Source organism: Vicia villosa, linkage group LG1 (assembly GCF_029867415.1).
Source record: "Vicia villosa cultivar HV-30 ecotype Madison, WI linkage group LG1, Vvil1.0, whole genome shotgun sequence".
In the NCBI taxonomy this organism is placed as follows: Eukaryota; Viridiplantae; Streptophyta; class Magnoliopsida; order Fabales; family Fabaceae; genus Vicia; species Vicia villosa.
Genome location: NC_081180.1, coordinates 45,561,020 through 45,571,541, shown reverse-complemented (window position 1 = coordinate 45,571,541; position 10,522 = coordinate 45,561,020). Strand labels below are relative to the sequence as shown.

Below are 10,522 nucleotides of genomic sequence, written 5' to 3'. Positions count from 1 at the left end.
GTGTTAATTTCCGTTTTTTTTTTGTCTAGTAGAAAAAAACTATATATTTTTTTTTAAATTTTGAAAAATTACAAAACATATCGGATTTATCAAAAAAACTGGAATGTTAAATTCATTTTTCTAAAAAGTGGTAAAATGCATGCTAGATTTTTTAAAATACACTATCATATTTTTTAACTCATATCAGATTTTTTAATTGCACCGCAAGATTTTTCATTCGCTTTTTTTCTTTTGGTTAAATTTTGACAATGACATTTTCGCATGGGGGTGTCAGGTGAAGGTGGGAGTGGGAGGATAAAATCTCATAGTTTACTCCATTTGGTTGTTAAGAGTTAGTTTTAGTTTGTTATTGGTTTATTAATTTGGTAGTAATCTAACAAACCTAACTATCAATTTTTGTTCATAAAAGGAATTTTTCATAATTCCTCAAATTATTTTATTCATCAATCAATGGTAATCAGAACAATGTCATCGTCTTTCTCTCTAAGTTTCCATGGTCAACATAGTATCAATGCTTTCAAGCTATAGCAGACATTGTTCTTCTTCATTATCTTTTTTGTTGAGGCTTCAATTGAGAATCTTTTTCTTTCTTTCTGCATCTTTCAATTCTTTACCTCTCAAATGCACTATCTCTAGCTTCATCATTTTTTTTTACGGTTCAACAGCACTCTAGAGCAACACTGATTTCTCAACAAATTTCACAAATCCCTATTATACATGGTTCAATGACGCTCTAGAGCAACATTGATTTCTCAACAGATTCCAAAAATCCCTATTATCTACATCCAAATGAGATTCCAAACATAACAACTAGGTTAACATAAAAAGGAGGTTATGAGAGCATAATTCTATCAGTATGTGAAAGTGGGAGCTTTTGGGAAAAAATAGACTATAGAGACAAAGACTTAGTAAGAACAAACTCAAGAACAAGGTTGCTTTGCGGGAAAATTCCGGTAAGGGGGGATTGCTTAAATATTGGTGTAATCTATGAATCATAAAGAGGAATCCTCACCTCATTATCCCCAATATCTCCTTATTTCCAATTAAGCCGCAACTCTACTATTTTCTCTCATTTTACTATTTATTTTAATATTAAATCTAATTTCTACCATTAATTAATTATTATTTTTAATACGAATTTGAGCTATACTAAAATAATTAGAAACATCACAACTAGGTTAACATAAAAAGGAGGCTAGGAGAGCCTAATTATATCAGTATGTGAAAGTGTGAGCTTTTGGGAGAAAATAGGCTATATAGACAAACAGGATCGGCCTTGCCGAGGTGCAGCATGAGCTGCACCACTGGACCTCATATATTGAGGGGCCCAAATATTTTTTTTAATTACAAAAGTAGTAGATTTGACACCTATTTTTTAAAAAATAGGTGTAAAATAATAATTTATTTTTCAGCATCAATCATTTTATATCATTTTTTAAAAAACAGGCGTAAAATCATAATTTTTAAAATTGTATCTTCGTAAATTTAATTTTATTTTTAAAATTTGAACGGGCCTCCGGGCCAATTGGGTCGGCCCTGGAGGCAAAGGCTTAGGAACAACATACTCAAGAACAAGGTTGTTTTGCTGGAAAATTCAAGTATTGGGGATTGCTTAGATATTGGTGTGATCTATGAAGGAAAGAGAGGGATCCTCACCCTCCTCTAGGATTGTTTTACCATTTTTGTTAATTATGATGTGTTTGATATGTTTATGAGGAAATCATGGTATATGCCATATTGTTATATGAATTTAGTGCTCCATAATATACTGATTTTACATATATGATTGGTGATAGAATTTTGAAATTGTGAATTGTCATTGTTGTGTTCTTGAAGCTTTCAAACATAATCTTAAATCCAATAAAACTATTGCTCATGATGTGTTAAACAATAATTAAAGGTTTTTGAAATAGTGTATATATATATATATATATATATATATATATATATATATATATATATATATATATATATATATATATATATATATATATATATATATGAATATTTCTCTAAGTTGAGCTCTGACATGAAAAATCGCATTCTGAGTTGTGTAGGATCGAGTGCTTTCGCCCAGCGAGATCAAAGGCTTGCTTGGCGAGCTGTGCAGAGAAAAAAATGGCTTCTGGGTTCGAAACCTCTTTTGGAGATCAAGATCCTCGCCTGACAGAACAACGTTAATTGGAAACGACGTAACTATAGTTCTGGGATTCTGATTGAGATATGGTTCAAAGCGTTAGAAAGCTAACGTGTAATGTTATCTCATGATGATTCCCTTAGAGGCTAATGTGATTATAGCAAATCAATTTTGTTGTTTGATGTTATTATGTACTTTTGTGAATAATTATGTGATGTGTACATAATCGTGATTGTTGTGTTGTGGTGATTGTTTGAAGGAGGAACTATGATATGCTATTTTGCATGGTGTCTGTTGGAATATGCCTTAAAACCTTTGTTGACGAAGAGAAAGAAAATATATTTTGAGATTGTCAAGAATTCAGAAAGCTGAAAAGTAATCTGATTCGAGCGATTTACGATATCGGGTTCGGTCGATTCGGTTCATTGATCCATTCATTAATGTTAGAATATTTTATATTAATTTAGAGATCATATAAGTTAATATAAAAAGATATTATAAGATATTTATAATATTCTAAAAGATATTATAAGATATATTTATAATACTTTAAAAGATATTATAAGATATATATTTATAATAGTCTAAGAGATATTATAAGATATTTATAATATTTTAGAGATATTATAAGATTATAATAACATGTTTTATTCTAAAAATTAAGGAGGTGTGTTTTGGGATTTGTTATGGATTTGTTAGATTTTGATTATAAATATGTATCTCTTATATTATTATAGTGTGACAATCTTAGAGCTTACAACAACAAGGGAGAATAAGGGTTTAGGGAATTCCAAGGGAAAACTTAGAAAGGCAAAGGTTTTTGGGAAACCTTTGGAGTTATCTAAGGGGATTGGGAAATACTTCTAAACACCTTGGGTTTGAGTGATTCTTATATTGAGAGTTGGAGAGGTTGGGAAACACTTGGGTAGAAAATAGGGTTTGTTCTTTAGGAACTCTGAAGGCTATTTTCTTGTAACTCATTTGTAATCTCTTGTAACGACTTTCTGAGTATAGGGAGTTGGAGAGCTGCTCTCTCCCCCAGAGTAGATCGTTTGATCGAACTGGGTAAACAAACCTTCATCTTTTTCTCGCCTTATTCTATTATATTATCTGTGTACGAATTATTATTTGTTGTAGATCATTTATGTTGGTTGCTACTTTTCTTTGCCTCACAAATTGATATTGAATTTTGTCGTAATTAACAACAAGAGTCACAATACTGTACTGTCTATGGTTAAAAGGGGAGCCATACAAGTGTTATTATTGTTATTGTTGCATTGATAATATGGCATGCATCATATGGTGTCGCGTTGCGAAAGAGGCGAATCACAAGTTCAGAAAGGGAGGAGTGACTTGTCTGGAGCTCTGAATAAGGACTCGGGTTCATAAGGGGGAATCTAGTTCCTATGAAGAACCATTGTTGAGTTAGTACCACATGCATAGTATTGAGTCATGAGTCACATTGCATTATATATAAGCTTTGTGATGTTGGTGTGAATTATTCATTTGGGCTAAGTGAGAATAAGTGTTTGTGGTGTTATGGTGTGATTAAATGATGTTGTGTCTTTTAATCTACCCTCATATTCTTTACGCTGTTAATATATTGAAGTTTATTCTCAACCCTTTTCTTGTTGTTTTTGTGTTGCTTGTACCTTGTTGTACAGATACTCAGGATGAGTGATTCTGTTTGTTGTGAGTTGGAAGATGTCCTTGGAGCTCATCTTAGTTTTACTTTATTTATCATTGCCTTTTAGTTCGGTTTAATGCTCTAATCTGTAACATCAATAACATAGCGTTTGAGTTGTTTTTTATTTAAATTATGGATTATGTAATTAATTTGGCTTTTCTTTTGAAGTGACTATTTGAAGTATAATGTTGTGATTAAATTCCATTGCAAAGATACTGAAATTTAAAAGATGAAAGTATGCATGCTTTGTCAAGTGACATCCTAAATTATCGTTTAATTCTTTTAAATATAGTATTAGGAAGAACTCTCACACTTGTTGGATAGTTATCACTGAAGACTTCACAGAATGTCGTTTAACTTAAGGAGTTGTTATCATTGAGATGTCTTGACCTTTCGCTTCACAAAGAACATCTTGATCGTTGAACTGTCTTAATAGATAAAGATTTCACTAGAATGTCGTTTGACATAAGAAAATGTCATCATCAAAACTAACAAGATCATCTATCTATTACAAATATATATACACACAAGCTCATAGATTCACACAAATTACTATCATCCTGATTGGGCCAATTTTTTTCAATACACAAACTACTTTTTTCAAATTTTTTATAAAAGTTGTGAAAAATACATAAGGCAACAACTCTTAAATAAAAATCAGTCACTATGTCACTATCACAACCTACAACTTGTCTTTGGCGAGCCATGTGCACAAGCATTTGATTCGCGACTGGTCACTCAATTTATTCTAAATTTCCACACGTTTTACTATTATTTGGTTGTACTACTTTTCCACAATTGGTCCCGAACTTTAAAGTTTGCTGGACTTAATGTGTTAGTTAAAAGATGATGTGGGAATAATTTGTTTTTTTTTTTTTTTAAATTGATAATGAAAAGTGGTTTGCTCCATAATTTGAAAAAATCACTCAACCACTACTTACGTGGATGTCACATCATTAAACTTATCCACTAGCAAGTGCTGATTACGTGAATAATGGTTGGCCATGTCATTAGAAAATGGCAGCAAATAGCAATGGTGGATACCAATTGTGAAGGCATGTAACCAAGGATTAAAGTATAACAAAGAAAAAGTAAGATTAAAGTTTTGAAAACGATCTATGAGATTTATTTAAATCAGTATAAATACTGTATTTCTATTTTATTTAACATGTTAGATGCAGAAGAATATGCAATGCAATCCAATACAATAAACTAAACCAACATTAAAATAAAACTGAGGACATAGAGTCTCTGACCCTTGCGAAAAATGTGATATTAATTCAGATTTTGAAAATGACGAATGAATTTGAACGTAACTTAATGAATTTATTAATCAACAACTCATGATAAACTACGTTAAGCAATCACCACGATCATTTTAGGCCAAATAGATTGAGACTCGGATATATCATCATCTGAAATATGGTAAGCAATCACTAACTAACAAACTTATTTATCATCATTTGAAAATCTAAGTTCATTTCTTCAAATTTACATCAAAACCACTAGTAAATGTTAGTGAGAAATTCTCAACATGGAAGCCTTTCAAGTAGAAAAACTTGCCAACATTTATCAACTAATGTTTTGTACATTTCCTCAACAAAAAAAAAAAGTGACATGTAATAAAAAAAAACTCTGATAAATTATTCATTGAGTACAACCATTAGGCGCCACTCAGACATATCTAACCTATTCTAGCAAAATTTTACTTCTGAAATTATTCTGTCTTTGGCTTAATTCCTTTCACCCTGGAATATAGAAAAACACCAGAAAGAGCTATACCAGTTCCTGCACAGAATAATAAGCACATAAAATTGTCAGTTTCAATAAGAGCTATTATGCAGAAACATTTATATGTTTAACAAGGAAGAAACAATTTTGTTTTATTACCTAATGCGTTAATCGGTGAGACTGGTGTTTGGAAAAAAATGACAGAGCTCACAATTACAATCACTCGCTTCACGCAGTTTGCTACTGAATGAGTAACAGGTGATACTCTCTCCAGTATCATATAAGAAACCTGCACATGTTAATTTCACAAGTAATAAATTGATTTTTGTTTTCAGTATGTAACAATTTGTGATGCCTGGATATCATGCTTTGTAACAAGACGTGGAGATTGTAACACTCTCGAATGAAAGAGGAAGAACTCACTTGCTGATACGCGTGGAAACACAGTGCAGCGAGAAGAGATCTAATATACACTTGTTGAACATCTAATCCCTGTGAAGATAAATTATATCAATGACATACTCACTCCGTAACAAAATATATGCAAAAAAGTTTTTGTACGAGAGAACGGTGTATTTTGATTTGAGAATGTTAACATCATTTACAATCATTGTCATTTGTCAACAATGAAGTTACTTACTGCGGATTGCAGGTAAGAAGGGGTAAATTTGACACCCTCCATGAAGATAGTTAGAGGTACTGATAGGAAGAATGACATGACTGTTATTATTGAGAAGAGTGTTATGTTGTCCATGGATTCCTGAGAAGACAATTATTGTTATGTAATCTTTTACAACAGTGACATAACTCTTAACCATGTTCATTGATCATATTAAGGTATTACCTCCTTGCTAACCATGAGTTTTTTGCTAAGAACATTACGAGATTGATTTGTCAAATTGGAAGCCATAGCACTCAAAAACCCAATCCTATTCAATATTGCAAGAGAAAAATCACATGTTAGAATTCTAATGACCAAATAGTTTCTTTTCATGTAACTCCGTTTATAATCTAGGAGGAGTAAGACTCACCAATTGAATGAGGCCTCCGTAGCAGACGCCAGCGCCACTCCACCTGCAATAGGCACAAGGGAAGCAACCACCCATGCTGTAGGCATCTGTAAGAAAAGTTAAGGAATTAAGATTGGAAAAACCAATTAACTTTGTATTGAATTTTGAATTTTGACTTCTACAGTGACAACATAGACAATGACAAAAACTGTTCCAACTATATAAAGAATAAAATGAGACAGTTTGTGTTATATATTTCCTTTGGTTCCACCCTGTCTAATAATGCTATAACAAATCATTTGTTTTCAACCATGTGTTCTACTTTTAGTATAGACAAAAATATCAGACATAAAACAGATTCATAAGAAAGTACAGTAAACATCAATTCAATACAATAAACTATTTGGTGTTACCTTACCTCTCCAAGGAACATAGAAGACATAAGGACAGAAAAGAAAGGCTCCATTGATTTGACAGTATGAGTAAAAGAAACAGCAACCTTTCCAAGGCTCATGTTTGTGAAAAGGTTCCCTAATGTATGTACCAAAGCCAATGGAAATATTGCTAAAAGCTGCAAGAAAACAAAAAACAACAGAGACATAAATTAACAATAATACAAAACAGAAACAGAACAAATATAAACAGTAACAAGAGAGGGATGAAAATAAATAATACCTGTGAAGAAGTGATTTTTGGTCTTTTATATAGGTTAAGACCCCACATGAATGTTACAAGGAGTGTTCCAATGGCAAATTGAAAAGCCGTGATAGTTACAGGTAAATGGTAAACCTTCAAGACCTGTTTGTTGTAGATATTGAAGTATATGTTAAAGGAGAACCAGAGACAAAAGAGGACGCCGAGCTCTAGAGTTTTGAAGAGGCTGCTGCTGGAGGAGGAGGAGGAGGAGTCTGCGGCGGCGGTGACGCTTGCTTTGGTGTGAAAGGTGTTGTTGTTGGAGGAATGGAGGGGTGTCAGAGAGATGAATTTGGAAGAAAAAGAAGAGGAAACGATTGGTGTGCATGACGGGAAGGAAGAGGAAGAAGAAGAGATAGAAGGGTTGAGAATGGGATTGAATGAGGGAAGAGAGGATAGAGAAGAGCGAGATTTGTAGAGAGAGAGGGAAGGGGTGAGAGGTGAAAGAGTGACCTGCATTTTGGAGATCGGAAGAGAAGGATGAGTTTTCTGGTTATTAAGAATGGTTTGTTTGGTATGTTACTTGACGACGATGGAGCGTGGAAGTGGGAGAGAAACCTAAATAAAGAATGTGAATTTTGAATATAGAAAGACAAAAGGGCATGAATCTAGACTATGATTTGTCGTATATTCTATTCTATGCTATTGGTGGCAGCCATACTTAATTACTTATAGTGAATCTTGATTTTCTTTCTTTAAAAAACGGGATCACGTCGTTGTCTTTAAGGAGAAACGGGTCAAAATTGATACACCTATCAAGATTTACAAGACAAATTTTATTTTGATTTTGGTTATTCTATTCCTCCTTTTGTTTTGGTGTATTTTGTGGGGGGAGATTTTTGTGGTGTATTTTAATCTTTCAAACTTTTGTTATGAATTGGAATCAAACCTAGTGAAGTCTTGTGCTCAGGAAATACTCACAATTAGGGATTAGGGATGACAATTATATTCAAATACATAGGTAATTATATTCAAATAAATATTAATAAAAAATTCAAATAAATAGGTAAAAAATTTCAAAATAGATATGATTGTGGACATGGATAATCACTCATTAAAATAAGTGGATATAAATACAAATACAGATACCTTAGTACTCACCGGATCCCATATCCACATAATGTGTATTAATATATTTTAATTTATATAATCATATAAAAAATGTATGTGTATTTTTTTAAAAAAATACATCACAATTAAACTATTACACATTTTAATATAAATGTTCGTTTATTTCATAATCCAACATTAACATCTTTGATTTTTCATTAATTTTGTTGAAAATCTAAAATGATATTATATTTTTCAATTGATAGATTTATTTTTACTAGAATTGCGGATAAGAGCTATATGTACTTAGATATATGGTACGAGTATAAAGGTTGATACCCACACGAGTATGTGTTCGGGTATGGGGACAGGTACTATATTACCAGGGCCGGTCCAACACATCTTGAGGCCTGAGGCGAAATATTATATTAAATATTTTAATATAATAAAAATATTTTTATTTTAAATATATTTTAATTTTAAGTTTATTGTAATGTAAAATCATTTAATTATTCTAGTCTATTTTATTGAATATTTTCTTTTGGGTTGATAAGAAAATAAAATCAACACATCTCAACACTCTTCTTATCATTTAAAAAAGTCATAATTGAAACAACATTACCAAAGTTCTTTAAAAAAAACTTAAATTTCAAATACTATTTTATATTAGAGAAGTTAAAAGTTTATTATTTATAAGTATGACTTTTAACATGATCGTCTTTGAAGACGTGCAAGATGAGCTATTTCAAAGGATTCGAAAAATTTCATAGTTAAGTTGTGGTTAAAAAAGATCTCAAAAAATATTAATTATGATTAAACAATAACAAAATAAGGTCCCTATTTATTTTCAACGATTAAACCATGGTAAACTTACATAGGGGCTCCGAAAACTTATGAAGACATTTATTTTTAAATTAAGTAATTAAATAGTTGTTATTATTATAAATTCGTTATTATTTTATTGGCATAGAAAATCATTTTAAAAATTATTTATATTGAAAAATAAATTAATTAATTAGAACTAGATAGACATAAGAAAAATGAGGCCCTAGGCAGTAGCCTTGATGGCCTACCCCTAGGGCCGGCCCTGTATATTACCCTACCCATAACGTCCTTATTATCATCCCTACTTATAATCTAGTTTATAGGTTTAGATTTAATGGTGAACTTCGACTTATAATAAATATCTTTATGCTTTTTGATTTGGCGTCAAAGATATATGCAAATATTTCGACGTTAAAGTCAATAACTTTCGAAAGTGTGAGATATTTTAGCTGTCAAAAGGAGGACATATGTCATGCGATCATTAGTTATGTGATCTCACAATCCTTTTCTAATTATTTAATCTGATCAGATGTTTTTTAGAACATGTCCACCTCATATCTCGCTGACCTAAAATATTCTTGTGTGTTACGATTAAGAAGAGAAAAGCATCGATTTGTCATCAAGATAGCGACATTATCGTTTGGTGGTTATTTAATCTGACCATCTATAAACTCTTTAATTGTTGATACTCTTAAAATGTTGGATCACAACTAATTGAGCATCGTGAACGAACTTGATCATTTAATATTCTTAACTTTATGATGTATGTGCATGAATCACTTAAGATACCCCCACAAGAAAATAAGTTCAGAATGGGACCTCTATCTTTTATGTTATGTTAGGAAGAAAAACATATTTTTGGTTATGACTTTTAATAATGGTGTTTTCAACTAGGACTAGGTCTATTCAAAATCTAGAGAATTAAATCACACAATCGAACCAAATTATTGTTAAATAACTGAACCATTTCTTTTAATTAGTTAGTCGACTAATATTTTTTAAGCGGTTTAATAATTGAATCAAACAATAGTTAACTGAACCAACTAAATCGCAACTAATTAATAAATCCTATAGTATTCATGGTTTGGTATGGTCAAAAAACCAGATCGAATTGAAGCAAAATAAATATTTAAAAAAACAAAACAAAATCAATTTTATTTTTAAATTTTAAATTAATTTTTCAAAATTCAATCTAAGCAATACAACATCCAATAATATTTAATTTTATTAAAAAAAAATTTAATACAAATTCATGCAAAATAAAAATAATACTAAAATTCCACATTCTTTAAAACGAGAATTTGATAAACATTCATTAATAAAGAAAACAAATTAATAAAAATGAAAATTAAATTAAGAAGTCAACTTTTTTTGGGACTTGGCACGGGA

General features: G+C 31.1%; 1 protein-coding gene across 1 annotated transcript; it reads right to left on the bottom strand.

Moving 5' to 3' along the window:
- Positions 1–5,288: 5,288 nt before the first annotated feature.
- Positions 5,289–7,901, bottom strand: LOC131605305 (triose phosphate/phosphate translocator, non-green plastid, chloroplastic-like). The gene is made up of 8 exons (XM_058877682.1): positions 7,241–7,901; positions 6,984–7,136; positions 6,587–6,672; positions 6,400–6,484; positions 6,196–6,315; positions 5,979–6,047; positions 5,715–5,844; positions 5,289–5,612 (listed from the first exon to the last, which is right to left on the bottom strand). Exons 1-8 carry the CDS (start codon positions 7,715–7,717, stop codon positions 5,542–5,544), a joined length of 1,191 nt encoding a protein of 396 aa, XP_058733665.1. The 5' UTR covers positions 7,718–7,901; the 3' UTR covers positions 5,289–5,541.
- Between the last annotated feature and the right edge of the window lie 2,621 nt (positions 7,902–10,522).

Excerpts from the sequence above, each read along its gene's own strand:
- LOC131605305 (XM_058877682.1), bottom strand. The coding sequence starts at position 7,717 with ATGCAGGTCACTCTTTCACCTCTCACCCCTTCCCTCTCTCTCTACAAA. Across the intron at positions 6,673-6,983 it reads CTTCTATGTTCCTTGGAGAG|ATGCCTACAGCATGGGTGGT; the intron begins GTAAGGTAACAC and ends CTTTTCTTACAG. Across the intron at positions 5,613-5,714 it reads CTCACCGATTAACGCATTAG|GAACTGGTATAGCTCTTTCT; the intron begins GTAATAAAACAA and ends TATTCTGTGCAG.